The sequence below is a fragment of the Fundulus heteroclitus genome, chromosome 19 (assembly GCF_011125445.2).
Source record: "Fundulus heteroclitus isolate FHET01 chromosome 19, MU-UCD_Fhet_4.1, whole genome shotgun sequence".
Taxonomy (NCBI): Eukaryota; Metazoa; Chordata; class Actinopteri; order Cyprinodontiformes; family Fundulidae; genus Fundulus; species Fundulus heteroclitus.
This window is the reverse complement of record NC_046379.1, coordinates 12,102,223-12,124,472: the sequence shown is the minus strand read 5'-3', so window position 1 is coordinate 12,124,472 and position 22,250 is coordinate 12,102,223. Positions and strand designations below refer to the sequence as shown.

The 22,250-nt window shown below is 41.1% G+C and overlaps 1 protein-coding gene across 1 annotated transcript in view; it reads right to left on the bottom strand.

Moving 5' to 3' along the window:
* crim1 (cysteine rich transmembrane BMP regulator 1 (chordin-like)) overlaps window positions 1-22,250 on the bottom strand; it is a 53,233-nt gene that overhangs the window by 8,386 nt on the left and 22,597 nt on the right. Inside the window, exons 4-11 of the mRNA XM_012880114.3 lie at window positions 21,618-21,860; window positions 15,243-15,422; window positions 12,445-12,648; window positions 11,493-11,621; window positions 11,064-11,217; window positions 6,347-6,468; window positions 4,288-4,506; window positions 559-774 (exon numbers count right to left, since the gene is read on the bottom strand). Of these exons, the coding sequence (XP_012735568.2) occupies window positions 559-774; window positions 4,288-4,506; window positions 6,347-6,468; window positions 11,064-11,217; window positions 11,493-11,621; window positions 12,445-12,648; window positions 15,243-15,422; window positions 21,618-21,860 (1,467 nt within the window). The remainder of the gene's footprint in view (window positions 1-558; window positions 775-4,287; window positions 4,507-6,346; window positions 6,469-11,063; window positions 11,218-11,492; window positions 11,622-12,444; window positions 12,649-15,242; window positions 15,423-21,617; window positions 21,861-22,250) is intronic.

Sequence of the window (22,250 nt, the reverse complement as noted above, 5' to 3'; positions counted from 1 at the left end):
GCTTTTGTGTGGGGTGATGCAGCGATAAGGCATCGCCGGCGTTCTCGAGGAGCAGCTCCCAGGCGCAGTCATGCATAGATGATTTGTGGGCCCCGTTGTTGGGAGTGCATGGGAAACGCTGTTTGTAAGTTTATAAATGTGTGAGGCATTCTGAAATGTTTTGCTTCAGTTGTAAATAAAATGTGCATGTGGTTTCATGTTTGCCTCTCCAGCGGTACAGCGCAGATGCAGAATGATTACAGTCCCGTCCCTTCAGCAGTCGGAAGGTTAGATGGGTTTCTGATGTGGGCAGCTGGGTGAAAGCAGTCCACATGTAGCGCTGCCTGCCTGGGGGAGCTCTACGTAAACCCAACCGGTCTTGCCTGGTTTCTTTATGAGCCTCTGTGTTTGATATAAAGCTGCCCACAAAGAGCAACATGCAAGACCCTCCATAACCACATACTGATAGCACTTCATCAGCCAGCTACCCCTCCCAGGTTCAGAAGGTCCATCCTGAAGCTGTTCAGCCTTGTTGTTTTCCTGAAGGGAACCCCTCCTTTTCCCTTTTCTTTTTATTACCTGGGCACACATGGCAACAGGTGTCCTTGTTTCTGCTGGGTGTCTGACAGAGAGCCGGGGGACACACTTCAGTGTCGCACAGGACGCGTCCCTTCCTGCAGGTGCAGCGCGTGCATTCATCCAAGTTCCAGGTTTCCCCCTCAACATAAAACTCCCCTCCAGGTGCTCTGCACACCACCATGTCCATCCCCTCAGGCTGGCCGCTGCCGGACTCATCTGGTGGAGAAATAAAACACAATTTTTTTCCCCCTTTTTTGTCTTCTGTGGCTGACCACTGACCACAAACATCTAACTGACTTTCCCACACTTTTAACAGCCTCCTCTGACTACCATGAAAGAACTTTTGCAGGACGCTTCCAAACCAGATTTTCAGAAAATCTTTTGTTTATTTACCAACCTAGATAAATGAACACATGGTGGAACATGATTAGCATAAATTGAAAACACCGAACGTATTTAAGAGAATGCATGTGGATTGCAACACAGAGCTCAGGTGAAGGCTATGGGTTGTAGGTTGTGACTTTGTAAACTAAGAGCCCCCGATACTCCTTTGATTACAATAGGAGCGACATAACCTATGAGCTCACATGGCCCCTCATCTTGGCAGATTACTTTGTATGATCTAAAAGGACAAAGTGATCTGTAGTGGAGGGTTTGTGGTTGTAAGCATGGGCCTTTATCATATCGTTTTATCGATATTGCAAAACAATTTCCTATGGTGATAAGAATTCCAGTATATCTTGATAAACGATCAATTCAAACTAGTGGTCTCTGAAAACCCCCAAAATTGCCAATATTGTTATTTTTGCTGTTTTCTTCACTGTTGATTTCTTGAGAGCATCAATAGATATCAACAAATTTTAAAAAATCTCATTAATTACTTTGTACAGTTTGGTGGAAAAAGAAAATCACAATTCTGTATGTAACTAGTGTCCTTATGAAATACATTTAATTTTTTTTTATTACATTATATGTTACATAGCTAAATGTTTTTTTTTTTTAAGGACAATAATTGTGTTTATTGGGCTAATTGACATGCAGTCACAGCCACACAGCTGCCTAAATAGCTGCACGAAGCTGTAAATTGTCTTTTATCATCATTTTTATCCCCTTCACAATAGTACCACAATATATGGTGCTAAAATGTTAAGTTTGTATTGCCCACGCCTACGTGGTAACATATTTATTGGAGAAATATGTGAAAGCAGCTACAATAAGCCAAAACAACTTCTTATTAAGCCCCAGGTTGCTAAATCACCTGATCGATTTGGCTTTGTAATGTTAAACTATTACTAGCTGCCAAAGCTCTATTCAGGTTATTTGGTCAGGCTGGTGATGTTCAGGTACCTTTGTGTGGTGACTCAGGGAAGCAGAAAAACCCCATCTGGAATTAAAAACAAGCCTCACCAAGTTTTGGGGATTTTGGTTGGGATAAACGTTATCTTTCACTCTGTTTTTGTCCGTATTTTGTGTAAAATTCCTGAAACACTTTGTCACGTCTTTCCTTCACGTCTCACCATCGCTCAGTGGCTTTCTGAAGAGCATAGTTTTCCGTTCAGGGGCGACCCAAAGTGTGAACGCGCCCAGGACATGCAACAACCTGAATCAGAACCAGGAAAAGTCCCGTGTTACGCCCCCACCCTGGACAGACAGAATCGCTGTTAAGAACTGGGAGCTGACAAATCCTCAAGCTAAGAGAGAAAGTGAAGTGACGGGACCCGGTCTGACCCAAGCAGGCTCTCTCTGTGGTGCAGTTTCTAAAGTCAGAAGCCGACAGACCTAGAGGCGGTTCCTCCAGTGAATTTCTTTTTCAAAACTTTTCTTTTTTGAGCAGCTAAAATGTCCTATGACTCCTAATTATGCTGTGTGTCCTTTCTTTAAGCTCCAGACAGAAAGAGAGAGCGAGCGAGATAGAGATAAAGATCATAAAACCTTTCATAAAGTGTTGAATCTTTAGGGGCTTAGATGTTTTAACATTCCTTTCTTATTTAGAAAACTCTTCCCCATCCATCTTGCCTTTAGATCATAGAATTGGTGTTGCTGATGTTGTTTTATTGTATCTGTGCTTCTTTTGCTTCAATAGATCATTAGAAAATAGATCTTGATGTAATTAATTATAAATGTAATCCTTGATTACTGTTTTGATGAATTTGATTAATGATGAAGAATCCTTCTCCTGGTTCTCTTAAATTTGTAATAGAGATTTCTCATCAGGAATCAAAGGATTCAGCCTTCAGAACTGGGGGGTTTTGAGCAATTTTAACAGACTATTCATTTATATTTATTAACATAATTGAAAGCAGTCATAAATCTGTGAAGATCAGTGGAACGTTTTCATTAGAGATTGCTTTAGCAATCATGATCCATTCAGTTTTTTCTTAATATCTTGACTCGATGAAGCGAAACACCAATCTTGAAAGAGTAAACGAGGTCAGAGGTTATGAGAGCAGACCACTGTCTAATAAAAGGAAGCCTCAGGCGCTACACAGAGATCTGCTTTTTTCACACACTCAGCTGAAAACATCTTCAGTGTCTCGCGGAGCAGAACACATCTGCGAAGAGTTAGGCGGCCGTCCCCTGACTGAACAGAGAGCCCAGCCGAAAGTAGAAGACAGTCTTTCATTTCTAAATATTTGAACAGGCAGCTGAGTCACCCCGCCATAAATATCCCTTATGAGTGGGAGAGTTGTAGATGCAAAAGTGTGGGCGTGGACCAGCGTGCCTTCCAGGACCAAAGAAACCCATAGAGAATGTGACTGTGCATATTTGATACGTCGGGAAGATAAAAACCTAAAAGGCTAGATTATATGTTAGTCCCAGCTGAGGGAAATATTTGGGTACTGCTGCTGTAAGTGTGACCACACCATGCAAACTCTGTTATGGTTTTGGAAAGAAAATGCTTACACTTCAACGTTTCATCACACAGTTTATCTTTTCATGCAGCGTCTGTAGTGAGACTCTTATCTGAAGTTGAAGAAAAAAGGCCTGTGCATAATGTTTACGTAACTGCCTTAAAAAAAAAAAAAAACAGGAGTAATGTGTCAGGCTTCAATAGAGATTATTCGCAAATTTTTATTTTTAAAATAAGGTTGTGTTAAAAGATTATAGGCAGTTAATTTCTTACTCGCTGTAGATAACTGTCCTGGCGCTTAATTTGTCACAAATCTAAATGAGTTGGTCCTGAAGGCTGAAGCTCATAGGTAGTCTGAGAGCAGCTTAAACCAAACCTGATTTCTGCAGTCTTAAAGCAACTCTGTTCCTAAAAATGTCGTAGAAGTTTATCCCTCGGATAGTTTATGCATCGGTCAAACTGTGGTGACACTTAAATGAGCTTTTTTCTTCTTTTTTTAAATCTTTTTTTACACAGAAGCCGATGATATTTTACAAGGGAAATAGACACTGTTGCCAACTCCACTACTGGCTGTCCTAAAAGTCTGCCAAATGATCTCAAGGCCCAGTTTGGATAATTGGTCATGTGCATGTCATTGAAATGCATGACTAACTAGCCTCCTCAAATCCTGAACTGTCTCTTTCATCTTTCAAGATAGATGCTCTTTTATAAGTCACATCTTATTTTTGTTTCGGTTTATTTTAGAAAACTACAAATTCCCATCGACTTTGCTGCCCGGCACACGCTTCATGCATTGGACTCACGGTGTAGTTATAACACCATTATGCGTTAATCATAGCTGCGACATGGGAATGCTCGCCACAGTGTGAAAACCTTACCTTCACACGTAGGACAACACTGGTCGGACTTCACAACAGGATGAGAGCAGCTGGGCATGGGGCACGATATGAGCACGCACATCTCCCGTCCAGAGTGGCAGTAGCAGTCACGGCAGCCGTCATGCCAGCTGTCACCCTCCTCGTACCGCCGTCCGTTGGAGGTTAGGCAGAAACTGGGCGTAGGGGCTGGGACAGTCATGCTTGGGACATGGTCATTTTCTACAAACACAAATATGGACAATGAATGATGGCAGGCATACCACTTGCTTATTCTTGTTGTCAAACAAATGTAAGATAGGATAGGTAAGATTTTTCATAGAGAAAATATGATGTTTTTGATCTTCAAGTAATTTTCTTTGCACTTAAGAGTAAAAGCAGCTTTAACGGAAAGCCACTGAGATATTTCTAGGTAATTTTACTTAGTTATACACTGCTTTTAGTATAAGAGATTGCTAAACTGCACTTAGAGACCTTGTTAGGAACAATAAATTGCCAACTTGTTACAACACAGCTTTTAAGGTCTGAAAATACCTGGAAGACAGCTTGAACTCTGTGAACTATACCACTTGGGGAGATGCTTAAAGGACCATTTTTATATAATTTAAAATCTTAAAAAAACATTAATAAAACAACTGTGCTTCAAAGAATATTTTCTCTTTCCTTTATATTTTCCAAGTCTAAAATAGAGGATTATTCAGCGTTTTAAAATCAGGTAAACAGTGGTTTATTTACAGAAGGTGAGAGTCAGTTTGCGTTCCTGTTTGCAGAAAAGGAGGAACCAGATGCAATCTGTCCAAAAACATGGTATTTATAATATTCCCAAAATGGGAAAAATAAACACCTTGCATAAGATGTGGGCATCTGAAAATCCATTTTAAATTTACGGTTTGAGGGAGTTCTAAGCGACAACAGCCGCACGAACATCCACTGGAGAAAACTAAGCACTAACAGTACAGTAACCCTCCAATCTCACAGGGGAGGAGTAAACGGTCACACAAAACTGTGGGGTACTTTAGTAACCCTGGAAGCATGAAGCGTGACCTCCTATTACACTCTGCCAGCCGTTATTGGCTGAAAACAAGACTGTGAGTGCCAAGGGGGGCCATGTCCCACACCCCACCTATATAGAGGGGGTTCTTTTCCACAATGGAAAAACCCTGACACCCAGGTTGCGATGCAGACCCCACACACCCAAGACCAACTGTGAACAGGGCATGCCACTGACAGCTGCTTGGTGCCACTGATGCCAAGTGGTTGAGCTGTGACATTCAGCATATAAAACCCTGCAAAAGTATCGGGAGAAGTTCAGCTTGCTGTGGCGCAGATCTCCTCAATGGGTACTCCTCTGACGAAGGCTCAAAAGGCGGTCAGCCCCTCTAGTTGAGTCGGTGCATAGGCCCTCCGAAGGGTGCCTAGTTTATGCAAACACATCTACTATCCAGTCTGAAAGCCACTGCTTTGAGACAGGCTTACCTAGGTGACCCTTGGACCAAGAAACAAACAGTTGGTAAATTTTCCTCAAAAGTTTTGGTCTATCCGTTTATGTTTGCAGGGCCCAAACTGCACAGAGTCAATGGAAATGCTTCTGTTCCACTGAGGAAGAAGGTGGGAGGCCTAAATGATACCAAGTCTGTTGCTGAGCATGACGCCGAAACCTTCAGGATAAAAGCAGGATTGGGAATTAAGGTCATCCATTCAGCTCACCCTCACGCTTAGCTGAGGTAAGTGCACTTTGGAAAATGTAAAAAAGAATTCAATTGTCCCCAAAGCGGATATGTTTTACTTGTGCCACCATGTCTCACTTCTTTTCTGACTCAGGACTAACAAATTGATGCATAGGTTCGACGAAAACAGACATATCTTGGTAGGACAGTCGGCGACTCAGACACAGCAAATCGCGGTCCCGTTCACTTCAACGTTTTCTAACTGCTACGAACACACGACTGTCTGTCAACCCAGATGCCAAAATCAGATCCGGTGTGTTTTGGTCTTTACACTGGCTCAGAGATGTTCTGTTTTACCCGTGATGGGATGCAGATACTTAGCAGAACTTTGTTACCTTCACACATGCAGACGTTGCAGCCCTTCCTGTTCTGCCGATAGCCGTTGCTGCAGTGCTTGTCACAGGTGAAGGGAGGACATTTGACACAGCGACACATTTCACAGCCGTGCTTGTTCCTCCTGCAGGGTGAGAAACAAATACATGTTGAAGCACATTTAATCACATGTCTGTTGTTCCAACTGGACGTAAGATACGACGTCTCACACGGAGCCTATCGCTGTTTTAAAGAGTGGATTTCTTCAAGACCTGTGGGGTAACACGGCATTGTGACACGATGAAAGCAGCCTTCTAAAGTCAAGAATAATCAACATCTGGACCAGCTTTTCTCGCTGTATACTGGCTGCCTTTGAAGAACGTCAAATAAAAGGCCAACATGTGAATTTCCTGCGGTTTGCACACCATACCAATCCTAAAGACTCTGAAAGAGGCAATTTAAAGACATTTCAGATGCTTTCAATTTCACCCGTTGCCATCTTTATTGTCTCCAAAGGTCTCTGGTGGGTATATAAAAGTGAGTGCGCGGTGGAATGGTAAAGGTTAACGCAGATTCATTGTTGATGTTAAAGAATAAAAAGGCAGGAGAAGTCGCTTCCAATGGTCAAAATGGACAATAGACAGAAATTTAGGAGGGAAGTTATAAGAGTAGCTTTCAAGCAAAAATGAAATGCAGAAGCTGGAAACAGACCAGTTGGATCAAATGATCTGCCCAATAAACATGGATGGGCTACAGGATGACAAACTGTCAAATTGCCGATGAAGGAATGAAAAATATCCACATCTTTTTCTATTTCATGCTAAGGCCTCATCACCCATCTGCCAAAATTAAACAGGTCCTCAAGTCCATAATGCATCCCATAAAGCAGATGCACATCTCAGATTTAGCAAACAGAGGATTCAATGTATGTTTAAAGAGCAATTATAGTGATAGAAACAACACTGTGAGTGACCGAGCAGACCCTCTATCTAGAAATAATGAGATAGAGTCCGGCAATGTTACAGCAAGGCTTTGTTTAAAGATGACAACATGTGAAATGCCAAGCAATACTTTGGGCTCTAGGGGGAACAGACGCTATTGGGGAGACACAAAGGTTCTATTAATGGACTACTGGCTCAGCAAAATTTCCATTGTGATGCTTTGAAAAACGCCACTCAAGGTCTATGCTCCCAAAGTTGAAATTTTTAGCTAAAGGAAAATTACAAATTTGATTCTGAGGATGTTCTCTGACAAAGTATTCACACCCCTTGAATATTTTTGTCTTAATAGGTTTTGTAAACACAACATTCAATGTATCTTATTGGAAAAAAAACACTAATTAGTACATAACTTTGAAGTAAAAAGTATACTTCTTTTTTTTTTTTTTTTGCAAACGCTTTGCATATCAAGTAACCTAAAAAGTGTTGCCCATTCATCTTAGGTCAAACTAGACCAATTAGATGTATCGTGTCTGTGACCTATCAATTTGTAAGTCTTGCCACAGATTTCCTTTATTTTATTTATATTTAAACCTGTTTTGCATATACTGTACAGGTTAATGCTTAGTCTCTACTCAACAGTGCAAGTTTTTACACCTGTCTGCTCTATTTCAGACAAGCCTTGTCAAGGATTTTAAATAAAAAAAAAGTGTTTTTTTTCTGCCACTCTTCCATGAAGGCTAGATTCATGAAGTGCAGGACCAGTGGTTGTCCTGTTGACAGATTCTCCCACACTCAAAAAAGTGAACCAGTGCAGTTGTCCACTATATGTTAACATTTCATTTCGGGTAAACATATCCAAATGGTGTTTCAAGAATCTTTATTGTCATCATTTAACCAAAATGAAAGTTTGGTGAGACACCAGCTCTGTTGGATTAAATGCAATTATGTTTACTAGGAAAAATAAATTTGAGAGGGATGTCTTGGTTTCCCTTATGGACCTATTACCCCAGCAACCCAACCTTGGAGAGGAAGAAGACAATGGATGGGTCAATGGAGCAAAAAGGATTGAATGCACAGTACACTTTTCAGGTTAAAAAACTAGTTTCAGAAACAATTTACTCAAATTTTTTTTACTTTATCATCTACTTTATGTTCTAATAATTATAGTGACAATAAATAACTTTAAGGTTTGTGGCTGCAATGTGATAAAATGTGAAACGGTTCATAGGGTATGAAAGATTTGTAAAGAAAGAAGCTGTACATATTAGAAGAGATTACACAAAGCATGCCATTTCTATTACCAAAGGTTTCATGTTCTCTTAGTCTGAACAGCAGAAAACTCAGGATGTCACCAAGTGATCATTACGTCTTGGTTTCTGTTTTGTTTCGTTTTAGCTACAATCAGGAATGTGAGAGGACAAATCTGCCCCGTGAGACACACCGACTCTCTGAGGATTTCTGAATTCTGAGGCAAGACCTAAACAGCTGCTTAGGAAGCATAAAACAAATAATTCCTGCTCTTCTTTCTACCCCCACAAAATCACCCTCTCTTCCCTCTTTTGCAACTATATTAGGCCTATCTTCAGCCTGGATAATAGAATCATCAATACTGTATACGGTGGCTGTTTCATGTAGCCCTCTTTGGTCCTGATGTAACTTTCATCGTTGTACTGGGACAGGATGATGATTTATGAAATGCGAGTGGTGCCTGGGGACTAAGCATTCTGGCACAAAGCACTCCCAGATGTTTGATAGTGCTAAATGGGATTAGGAGGAGAAAGACTTGCAGGGGGCTGAAAGGCTGATGTGGACCTCACAGAAACTTAATCACACTCAAAAAGAGACACAGTCATTTACAGATTCAGAATCCTGGGAATGGCCACCAAGGTAGACGGGCCCTTTGATCACGGATGCCAAACAACTGCTGAAATACTCACTAATGAGCAGGCACAGGCTGCAAGGTAATGCTTGATAAGATTCAATAAGCACTCAACTTATCATATGAACACAACGATTTACTCTAACTACAGGAGGGCTGAGACACTTGAAGGCACAGGATTCACGTGATTCATTAATTGATAAGGCTTCCAAAAATAAAAACTTAAATTCAAAAACCATGAAGGCTATTCTTTCATATAAATTTCACGTTTAAAGTAATCTTGATTCAAAAGTTCTGAAGTGTTTTTGAAAATACATTATATCAAAGATGATATCAGGCGCATTTCCCCTAATTTTCTGTCCACTTCTTGTACCTGAAAATAAGGGATGCTAAGAAAGATTTTTCTCCCTGATTAATCTAAGCAACAAATGATGCTAAAATAAGATATTTTGCTTATAATTTACACTAAACTTTTGCATTTATTGTGTGTGACTTACAAATGACATCTGTCTATTTATTAAACGTATTACATATGAGTTTATATTGCTTTGATTTCATCAATTAAATACTAATAATATATACACATCTAAATGTGATCAAATCAGGATAAAGTAAAACCGATTTAGTCAGCTGAACAAGTTCTACACATTAACAGAAGCAGGCACAGAGCTAATCAGTAAAATATGCATCTAAACCTTTTCACCAAACATTGAATCAGAGGAAAGCTTAGCCAACATCTCTAGCTACATAAGGTGATCTCAGCAGATTAAAAAAAGTTACAGTGGCTCTGTCTTTATTTTCAATTCTTTAGTAGCCCCTTGTTGTCCTCAGATGCTCATCATGCATGGCACTTGTGTTGCTGTGATTCATGATAATACCTAGCGAAGACTCTAAAATCTCCCTTTATTTCTCACAGACTCTACTAAAGAAGAGGGGAAAATGTGTACATGATCCTTGTAACAAAGAGACAAAGGATCAAGTTCCAATAAAACTGATTCATAATTTCTGTTTTATGCCAGAATGAGTCACAGTTAAGATGTACAACACATTATGCAATAGATTGTTAAAGCACTGAGGACCAGAACAACAACACTGGAGTGGTAGACTGGGGTGGTGGTCTCACTTTTTAAGAAAGGGGACCAGAGAGTGTTCCGGTTATCGGCAGAGAACCGTATTTTTCCAAGTTGGGACAGGAGTCATCTGAGCCAAAAGCAAAGCTCTCAGTTTTCAGGTCTGTCTACACTTAAACCCTCACTTATACTCATGAGGCATGGATCTTGGTCAAAAGAACAAGATCCCAGATGCCCCAGCACTGGACATATGAGACAGGAGTAAAAATGTGCTACAGAGCAGAAGATGTTCGAGGAACATCCTTTAGAAAACCTGATTCTGAAAACCACTACAAAGGTCAAATTTAGCCTAACTGGATGAAAGACATCAAAGCTTATTTAAATAATTTTAGATTTCTGCACAGCAATATGATAAGTAAGAACATACCCAATTTAACTTAACCAAATTGCACCCGCATTTATACCCTTTTGTTCTACTTCCATTTTTGACCCAAAAACCAGACTATTTCAAACTATACCAGACTATTTGAAATCTCATGTATAATTTAATTTAATTGAAGAATGGTTTCTGATAAATTTAGATTACGCTGTACAAAATTAATTTCAATCATTGTCCTCAATGTGGTTAGGAAAAGTGCTTCTGGCGGGCACAAAGGGATGCAGTGTCGAATCGAGGTGTTCGTGTCCAAAAAAAATACAAACTACAAAAGCACAAAATAGTGAAGGTGCAAAACGACCAACGAAGTCAACAGAAACAGAGGACTTTTATACAGGCTGAAACCATGGATGACAAATTATAGTATTTGGATTTTGGTGATGCAACCCTCATAGAGTCATTGGGTGAACATACACATATCCATAAGGGCAGGTCTTTGTGCAGGTCAGGGGTCGACACTTGGGAGTGGGGTTGCTGCACTCACACACCTCGCAGCCCAAATCATCCCTCTCATATCCCATCGGACATGCCAGAGAACAGTATTCCTCCAAGTTGGGGCAGGAGTCATCTGAAAGAGTTGAGACAGATGGGTCATCTCATCATAAGTACGACAATCCATCAGAAAAAAGCAAGGTTATGGTTCGCTATGGGGCTGCACACAACAACATTCCTCTGACCAAACATACTGGCAGCTCTAATGGAGTGTCTACACTATGTTTAAAACTAATGGATTGGTACATTTCTCTGATGCCAAAATAACCAAATTGATCAAGACACGTAACCGATGCTCATTTCACTTAACAAAAGATTACTTGAGACTTAAAACCAAGAGGTAAAACTTACTGTTGAGGCATTGGCAGAGGAGGCAGCCATTCTGGTCTTGTTCAAAGCCATAGGGGCATTCAATCCCTGAAAGGGAGCAGTTTTCCAATGGTGGACACAGCAAGGGGCTAACTGTTTCATAAGATGGCTCTGCAAAAAAAAACAAAAACAAAGGAATGGTGATAGACAAGAGTGGTATGATGGCACGAAAATATAACTTTATCAAACATAAACGAGCATTTGTTCGAAGCCAGTCTGGTGCAACATCTAATCTAAGTTTCTTTCCATCTGTAATAGCTACCTATTTACACATTTACACTGCTCTAAACAGCAATTACAGATAACTGGAGAGCAATTACACTACGCTAAGGTGGGTTGCACTGTAAGAGGGGATGTTATGTCTCTGAGTTGCTTAACGGGCTCCCATTAATAAGTTTAATGCATTTGGCACACGCAGAAGCCCCAGTCTGCCAGTTTAGATGAACAAGCGCCCCCAGGGGCTTAATGCAGATTCATGCATGGCTCCAGACTGCCTTGTGTTTGGGCCAACTTTACTGTAGATCTGCATTATAAAAAAAAAAAAAAAAACAGAACAACTGAGCCATTCTCGGCACATTCTGTTGGAGGAGCCGCTCACTGAGCTGTGACTAATTTTACGAAGAAAGAAAAGATCAACCTCAATTAAGTAGCCTCCCGCTTTGAAAGCATGCCGTAACCCTCATCCACACAGGTGGGTCTCATTTTGGTGGGCAGGGGTAATAAAGAAATACAAAGAACCCTACAGCTTGAAGAATGCTCCGTGGCCTCCCCTTTAATGAGCTCACGCAGATATATTCTTTGTAATAAAGCCGCAGGGCCACAAAGAGCCTTAACCGCATTGGTATGTGGGTTAACGTGTCGCTCCTACAGATTTTGGGTGTCTCTTAGACTTAATAAATATAAAGGGGTACTTGTTCGGAGGGCCTTCAGATACCTTCGCAGAAGGGACAGCACTCTCCGGGGATCTTCACGGGGTTTTGGCAGCTCTGTTTGCAGGCCATGGCTGTACAGTGTGGCTCGCCATCCACACACTGGCAGAACGTGCAGTCGTCCTCTTTCCACTTCTCCTCGTGGGTTCGCAACTTGTTATTCACCCAGCAGCTGGCCTTAGTGCTGTCCATAGGCAGCAACTCAACATCTGATACAAAAGCAAAAGAAGAAAAGAAAATTTGGTATAATTTTTTTCTCCAAAGCTTTGTTTATAGTTTATTTGGGATACATGATAGAACCCATTTAAGGCAGACAGAAGCTGGTTTACCCTCCATATCGGAGTTAATAAGACACTGTGACTCTCGTTTGACCAAGGGTAAAAGGACAAAGCACTTTTCATTAAATATGAAATAGAGGTTAAATGTCTGTGGTACTGCTATGTAATTATCTGAATGATATCTAACGAGCAACAAAGACTGGCTAAAAGTGTCATGCCTGATTCCTTCAGAATCTTGTTTTCGTCAAAATTTGGACCTTTTTTCTCAAAGACTGCTGATATCCTATTCGATATTGGGCTGCGATAAGCCTAAATTTAATCCTTTTTTTAAACTCAAAGTGTACATTTAATGCTTTCATAAATTGTACCAGTTCTGCTACAACAAAATATTTACGATATAATTTAGCATTAGGCTTCCATGAAGCTGAGGAGTTAGTTAGACATATCACGAGAATAGTTATTTAAATGTATTATAAGTAAGTAGAAAATCTACCTATAAAGCAAATTTAAGAGAGATGACAAGTAGAGAGGCAACAAGGAATCAGCTGTTGATTGCAACTGGATGGTTTTCAACTTTTCGCGAACTCAAAAATTAAATATTTTTCTGGTCAGTGAACACATCAAGCTTAAGCGCTACTAGATCACGCTCCTCAAAACACTAGTTTGAGGAGCTAGTTTGTGTGCTGTTACTAAGTGAACAAAACAGTATGTTGGCTATTTTCAATAGTGATGTTTTTAAAATGAATTTAGAGAAATTGCAAAAAATGTAAGAAGCTGTTTAAAAAGAAATTGTGCGTACTTACGACATGCCGAGGCACGTCTGTGGTTCATTCAGCCTTTGAGAAAGCAAGATAGGGCAAAACCTTCTGCAGACAACAGATAGCCTGAACAGATTACAGCAAAGTTACCACCTTATCCTTTTTTAAAGACTGCGGCATTATGGCATTTGATTAAACTGTTTTAGTCATATTAGCAGCACTATCTGTCCATTCTTTATATCTACTTCTCCTTGCAGCATCACGTTAAGGGTTGTTGGATGCTAGGACCCTTTCTTCAATGGTCACAGGGCGAGAGGTCATCAGAGCCACAGGAAAAATAACCATGCATGCACACAGTCCCTCCTGAGGGCATTTCAGAGACACCAATTATTCTAACACGAATATTTTTGGGCTGTGGCAGAGGACACAAGGCATACAAGGAGAGAAAATGCAAACTCAGACAGATCCTGGCCAGCATTCGAACCCAGGATATTCTTACTGCACAGCAGTAGTGCCAAGAACTGCTATTAACAGCACTAACAATGCTAGCTTCTAATGTAACATGCTAAATATGGTTTTAAATGTCAACTCTATATTCCTTTGGTCTTCATTTCAATTAATGAAACCCTGTTTTACATTGGCTCACTCTAACTACTCGCGTTCAATACCCCTCATTTCTAATACGAAGTCAGACATAGTGTTCCAAAGGATAATTGTGTGATTAATTATTAGTCAATGTATTTGCTTATTTATGTACAAGAATTGTCTTAATGTAAGTAGAATGGTTTGATTTGATTTCAGAACAGCATTAAATTATCCAAAGGGCTGCATATTTTTTGAGGTGTTCCTCCAACACTAACTCTTTGTCTTCTATCCTTACTCCTGCATTTGATTACCTGTAGGTATGCTGGCAGAGACCAATGCTGGCTGCTATCTCCATTCACAGGCTCCTGACCGACTATAATGTGGTTGCCAGATGTACCGCAAGAGGTTCTCTTTCCCAAATTGACATAGCTGCCTACCTGGCTTTGAGCACACGCCTCCCAAAATTAAACGAGCCCAGGATCTTGCAAATCTGTGCTCGCTGAAAGTCTTATTGAATCCCTGGCTGGCTCCTCTTATATGCCACATATGTTAACAACTATGAAAGGTGGGTGTAAGATGGGGCCATTAAGGTAGGGTCACATGGGGTAGGTTACAAGATAGGCAGCTTTAGGTGTAATGACATTCAGAGACTGCATATAGTAGTCTAGTTTTAAAAATTGCTCTGTTTTGTTTCTAACAAGAAAAAGAAAAAGAAGTGATCCAAGAAGTGGGCATCTAGTTTAATATTTTTAATAATCTATACTAATGAGGTATGTCAAAATGGGAGCTGCCGTCTGGCGTGACCACTCGTTGAACCTCCGCTACCATCAGGTCTTTTAGGGACTGACCATTCACATAATTGACATCCCCCATCTTTGTAAGCATTCCTACACCACACCTGGCATTCTCACATGTATTAATAAGCTGCATTTATCGAGCCTACATAGATCCACCTTAAACAGTTTTTTAGAAATCTGCATTTTGTAAAGTGTATTTACATTCGGAAAAAAAACTGTATGTAGACAGGGGGTGCAAACACAACAGAAAATCTTTTTTTTTTTTTTTTGTTTTTGCTTGTGCAAAAATGTCAATGTAATTTTGTAGAAGGCCTCAGTCTCCATGTGAGTGTTCACTAAAATCACAAACTGGGTTTTAGTAAAAGGACGGGTTGGACATGTGTACCTATGCAGACGGGGCAGCACTCGCCCTCTGGGATGTAGAACTTTTCGCAGTGCAGCTCAGCACACTCGACCTTAGAGCAGACGGAGACTCCACCACGGCACCGACACAACTTGCAAGGGTCCATGCGGTACACCTCTCCCTTGGAGAACTCTTTCCCATTGAAGACGCATTTTGGGGAGACTGCAAAGACAAAACTGGGGTCAATGTTAAACTAAACTCGATGCAGAAAGGGCCATGATAAACACACACTGGGGTTTGGAACTAGGAGCACAATAATAGTCCTTCACATTAAAGTCCATTCATGACCACATGAGAAAAACAGCACAGTTATCAACAACCTGTTCTTCATCAGTGAGAGGCTGACACAGCTGTGTATGAAAACAGCCTAAGCATGACTAAATGATCTTCCTTTATTGATGGAAATGTGCTATCCAACATGTGTGCAAGTAAACTTTGATAAGTTTGCTAACCGGAGGTGACATTTATCGGACAATGAAAGCGGGTCTGCAAGGAGCAATTTCATCGGGCTGTAATAAGTCTTGAAAAGGCTCAGGACTAAGTACTGGTCCCAATATTTGGCAGAATCTGGGCACAGTTCTCTGGTGGCAGGTTGACTCAGACAGTGAATCAGCACTGCGGCCTGTATTTCACCAAAAGAATTCAAGCATCTGTTTCAGCTGTGAAACATAATTATCCAAAGCTGAATCACCTTAAATCGTCTTCTGTATTGGTGCAAGGAAGAGCTGACGTACATTGTAAGTTTTCATCAATGCATAGTGAAAACTGTTAATTTTATAATACTTAGGGCTGGGCAACGATTAAAATATTTAATCGCGATTAATCGCCCTGATTAATCGCGATTAATCGCGATTAATCGCATTGTATTTACAAACTCCAAGAAGTATTTACAAACTCCAAGAATCGCATTGTATTTACAAACTCCAAGAATGAATTCAAAAGTAGTGTAAAGAGCACTCTTATTTTAATGTTCTGCTGCCATATGAACAAAAGTGTTGTAACATTTGTAGCACTTATTTTATACTGGATATTTTCAACCCATCTATTGAATTTAGTGCACTAGTTGATCTTTTCTTCATAAGAGAACAGCAGCACTGCAGCCAAAATATGGCCTTTTTTGACCTGCTGTATATTAGCCAGTCCCTAAGCTTGATGTATCATGAAACTGTTGACATTTTGGGTTTTGTGGTTTTTATTTTATTATTACAATTAAATAATAATAATAATAATAATAATAATAATAATAATAATAATAATGTTATGTTCAGTGTTTTTTCGCTAATCCACCTCTTATATATTTCAATCCTTATGTAATTTTGTCTGTGTTGTGTGCACCTGCCTGTTGCTTTAATCCTATAAATTTCCCCGTCGTGGGATAAAAAAAGGATTAGCTAATGTTATCTTATCTTAAATAACACTTTTTAATATATGTACTGGGTTCTTTCAAGGTCTTAATTACATGTTATGTGTGGGCTCCAGTAACATCCATCCATCCATCCATCCATCCATCCACTGATCTACCTAGATGTTTCATGGAGGACTGAAACGCCTCAGTCAGAGACGTCTGTGGGTCTGTCGGGGCAATGACAGAAGTTTCGTCTCCTCTCTCCGTTTCTGGGGCTCGACGTTTTCATGTTTTTTCACGTGCTTAGATAAATTTGTTGTGTTTCCACTGAAATGAACCGGCTTTTTACAAAACATACAGCTTGATTTCATTTACGGTATTAAAATAAAGCCAAACGGTGCTACTTCCCCTGTTAAAGTTTTTTCGCTGCTGCGGTCTCTCTCAGCTGTTTGTGTGTTAAGTTTGTGTGAGAGCTGAGTGGGCGGGCCAGGCTGAGCCTGCGTGCTGATTGGCTGGCGCCGCTGAGCCATGTACGAGAGGGGAGGGGGAGCGGGAGAGTGCTTCCGTGACAGCGCGCTGCAGTCAGCGCGTGCTGACTGAAACTGACTGAAAGCATGTGAGCAACATGCGTTAATGCGCGATAAAATAAATATCGCCGTTAATAGTCTAATGAATTAACGCGAAATTAACGCGTTAACTTGCCCAGCCCTAATAATACTATTAAATGCAACCGGCATCAGATTTCTGTCTGAATAGTTCAAGACTGCGCATTGTTTGTGGAATTAATGGTAAATGTAATTGTTTCTAAATTAGTTCAACAAAGTTTAGTTAAGAAAAACTGCGGATACCGGCCTGCATCTCTACTCGTTAGCTGTTGCGCAATGGCAGGCGACAATATTAAGGCCACATCATAGCAAGACGAAGTAAGGTGAGAAGAAAGCAGCACAGCTATTAACAGCGGTCCGCTATGGAGCGCTAACTGCTACAACTCTGTGTGGATGTGTAGTTGGAGGAGAGTGATGTGAAAGATGGATAAAATGTGATATGTCCGTGGACGCTTTGAAAAATATCCGATACGTATTTGAATTAGTACCACATATGGAAGTGGCACAAAACGTATTTTTGTGGGTGAAAAGGTCGGAATTGGCCCGTTGACACTGCCATGAAAACAGACGGATATGGGTCACATATGGGCAAAAAGATGCTAGTCTTAAACCAGTAAGGATAATAAGCTGGTAGACCAAGTCTGGACTGAGGAAAGGCTATGATGAAGTGATCTGATACAAAGACACCAGCAAAGTCCTTTCCTTTCTCTCTGGCTCTGGACTGGCCTAGTACCATGAATGCAACAGTGATAGCCCATCAACTTCATCTGTTTGTATATGGTTGCTTCGTGGTCGTCCCAAAAATTGGGTTGTCCCTTTGGCTTGTGATTATTTTCTGCTGAACATTTGCATTCCACTTAACTTCCCATTAACATATAATTAGAAGCAATTACTGTTTCACTCTGTGAACAGCTAGCTTTCTGTTACAATTACCTTTTGTGGGTTACCCTCCATATGTAGGGTGTCAATGAATACCTGCTGGACAACTGTCAAGACAGCTGTCTTCTCCTTTACTGTGCAGAACAAACATCTCTAATCAGGCTGATGTAATATAATTTTCAGAGGAACTAAATTTTTTTTTTCTTTTTCATGAGCTTTGAACAATCATTGAAATAACAGAAATACATTCTTGGAATATATCATTCTGTGTGCAGTGAATCTATATTTAAATTGAATTACTGAAATTAATTCAACTTTGTAATGATATTCAAATTTATGGAGATGCAAGTGAAGGTAAGAAGCTGTCCACATAGAAGAAAGGCTACCTTTTTAAGGTAGCTTTTCTCAAAGCTGATGCGGGGGTCTTTAGTAGTCATAAATGAGATCAGAGGTCACGTCTGCATCTGTACACCATACCTTTAGGCGGAGGCTCAAAAGGGTCCGCGCCAAATGACCCCTTGCGTCCCGACAACCAGGTCTGTGCTCCTAATACGAAGCAGGTGGGAGTTGAAAGTAGAGCAGAGGATTTGTTGATCTTTTATTACTCTCCTTGTCCATTTTTCACCCTTCTCTCCTCTTTCATTCTCGGTTCCTTTTATCCCACTTATGCGTGTATCAAACCCAACCAGAGAAAATGCAATAAGTGCTTCAGCCTGGCTAAATCAAAAGGCGAGGCGACGGCTTTTTAACGCTCACAGAAGCAATAGGAAGTCACTAGAAGGGGACGCTCACATGCGATTTCCTGAATGTTTGCTAATGGTAATCCCTCGAATAACTTGCAGCAAAGAGTTTAAATTTCAGTCATGCTTTCCGATGTTCATTTTTCTATAGATTGAGATTAGGGTTTGATGTGGATATAGACTGGCTCTTAAACAATGAGCAAAAGCTTGTTTAAAATCCTTCTGAGTGGACTCTCCTGCTAATATGCCTCATAGTTTAAAGGCAGAAAAAGTCAAAACAAGAGTGAGAAACGTGACTTTTTCTCACAAATTGATAATGGATGGGAGCTTTAACCGATGTCTTTAATGTCGTTGGCTGCACGCCAAAAACAAACTCAAGGATTCGTGGTGATTTCAGCCTTATTGCTTTACATCAGCTTGCATCTTATCATCGTGTGCAACGTGAGTAAAGTCTGACATCATTGGAAATTTTCTGAAAATGTGCCAACCAGAGTGTTGAGAAGCAGCAGCTAAAAATGATCAGCTGTGACATCATATGTCCTCGGTCCAGGAAGGTGTTGGCAGATGCAGAAGATACACTGGTTGTTCGGCCAACAGAGGAATGGCCTCTATAGTTCATGAAAGCCAAAATGCACAGGTGGACGATAACGTAGCTGGACACAGGGACCCTGACTAAAAATGAGCCACTCGTCCCAGCCATGGCAAAAATCCAGTCAGTCCAAACAACTAACTGAAAGACAATGCGACGTGTTTTAAAATATCTTCCATTGGAGGATGATATTTCAAGTGATTTGGACGTGTTGTGTCGATCTTGCTTCTGAAAAATTACAGAGGGTACCCTGTCTGTGTCCTTTTCAGTATCCCTTTCTGTGGAGCTTTCTGACACTGCAGGCAGTCATGCAGGGCCTAACGGACAGTAGAAGCAACACAAAAGCCATCAAGCCCCTGGTCCAAAGAGCAGCAGACACTTGTTATCAAAACACTGATCCTGCGGCCCCCACGGCCGCCATTCAGCCCCCGCTGGCATGCCGGACTCGATTACCCTCCCCGCTGGCAGACTGAAGCACATAAAAAGCATTCCCATCAATGAACTGTTGAACTTTTTTCCCCTCTGGATGTGTGACCAGACAGGAACCCTTTGACACTGCACTCCTGTTCAGAAAATTCATAGCCTAAGCACTTTTCTGGTCACCAGGCTTGTTAAGTCCATTAATTCCAGTACATGGCACACATTTATACATCTGGAGGGACCTGAATGGGAATTTGTTCTGTTGGTAAAACACAGAATATTTGTTGGGCGGGCAGAGCAAACAGGCCAGTACCACAGGTCCCCTCCCTGCTGGCACTCCTTGTAAACTCTACTTTACAGAACTTAAGATTTCACAACTTTAGTCGCTGTATCTTCTCCTCTTGTTTCTCTGTCGTTTTTCCCTTCAGGCTATTTGGAGAAAATCTCAGTCCTTAAAAAGGATGGAAATGATTTTTGAAGAGGGGTTCTGATAAAAGGTTGTGAGCATATTTTCTTTCCTGCAGTGGATACGTTTCCTGGCGTCTCCATTCAGTACAAATTCATGTTATTTGGAGCTGAAGCTAGCGGCTACTTAACGAGGGGAAAAGATTAGAGCAGACCTCTACAGTCCTTAGAAGCTCATCTTATGTTTGAACAACATCAGAACATGTATAGTACCTAACACGTATGGTAGAGATAAGCAAAATAAGGCAGCAAAAAAGCATTTACTTAAACTGCCTTAATATTTTTCCTTTACATACCAACTTACATTTATATCAACCAGCAATTGGTCTTTGTATACCTATCTGTGCTCATGAATGCAAGCTGTGAACCTTATTGGGCAATTGAGCAATTTTTGTTCTGTTGAACCAGAGCGTCTTATTCAGTGCAGCCAAATAGTGGGTAATAACTGGTTGATTTGTACACTATTCAGAAAAAAACACAAAAAAAACCCACTAAAAACAGGGAACATGAAAATTCAGATAGAAATAAAATGAAAATATACCTCGCCTGGATATAAAGGCAGATTTTACATCTTTGAGTACCTGAAAGACAGATTATCCACATAGAGGAAACAGCAGATTAACCCAAACTGTATTTCCTAAATAGCAGCATTGTTTTCTTCTTCTATTCATATAGAGTAGAAGAACAATCTGTTGTGTAAGGCATCACCCACTGAATGAATGTGTTCAATGGCACTGTAAGCATGCACAGTCGACAAGTTCACAACTAAATTTGGACTGCACACCAGCATCCATTGAAAGTCTTGGTGAAACCTTGTGGGCCGGTACAGATGATGATATGAACTTGCATAGAGGCTTCGTGCTCGAGCGCGTTCTTTTCTCAATATGTGTTCCAGATAGAGATCAATGGCGAGGCACTGCCTCCGTTTTTGAGACTGGAGTTGTTTTTAAAAGGTGGCTATCCCATTTGCCTCTCCCCCTCCCAGCCTACCCGTAAATTTATAAGAACCACCAGTCTAATCTGGATTTGTACTAAATTAACATTTATGATAACTGTCTGTAATGTTCTAACAGAACTTCACTTCAAAAATCCCGAACTATTTCTTTTAAACTCTGGGAGAAACAGACTCAGCAACCTCCTCAGTTCCAGTCTAATCAGCAACTTTCTTTTTTTTACTGCAGACATTTGTTCAGCGGGGAAACGCCTCATGTAGGGGAAAATAATTACCTCCAGATCAATAAGGTACCTCCCACCAACTGTGCAACTGTGAAGGAGAGCAATCAAAGTGTGTTGTATGCACTTAAATGGAATTACCTCTCTGGCACTCGAAGACATCACAGCAGTCTCCTGGTTGACCGCTGGCCTGACTGATCAGAACAGCGTGCTGGCCGCTCGGGCAATGGGTTTTGTTGCAGGCGCGGAAGTCGCACGTGCACTGGGGTGGTATGGAGGGGCAACAACCGTCTGGGGGCGTGTAGCTCTTGGTCAGGATCGACCCTTTGGGGCAAGAGGGCAGCTGCGGAGGAGGACATGTCGCGCCGGCACACCTCAGCTCCTCTGCAAATCAAAAGACACAGAAACACATTCATGTTGACATTATAAATGGCTGTAACACCATCTTCGGCAGCTCTGGGCTCCGACAGTGCAAACACTGTTCTCACAGTGGAGACCGGAGGAGGGAGCTCCCGTGTGAGAGCGCAAGTCTTTGAGACAGCTGTCTGGTTGTAGCGTCAGTTGAGCCACTTTAGAAAGACGCCGCTGCAAAACTTTGCACGCAGTCATTAGATCCTCACCTCAGTCCGTGGCAGCTTTACTACAACCTGTCAGGAAAGTGAGAGCGCAAGCAGCTCCCTCTGAACACGGCTCTCCGCACATCCTGTCGACGCGACTCTGATCCCCCTCTGCCTGGCTTGTCTTGCCCACAAGCCAAACAGCCTCTCATGCTCT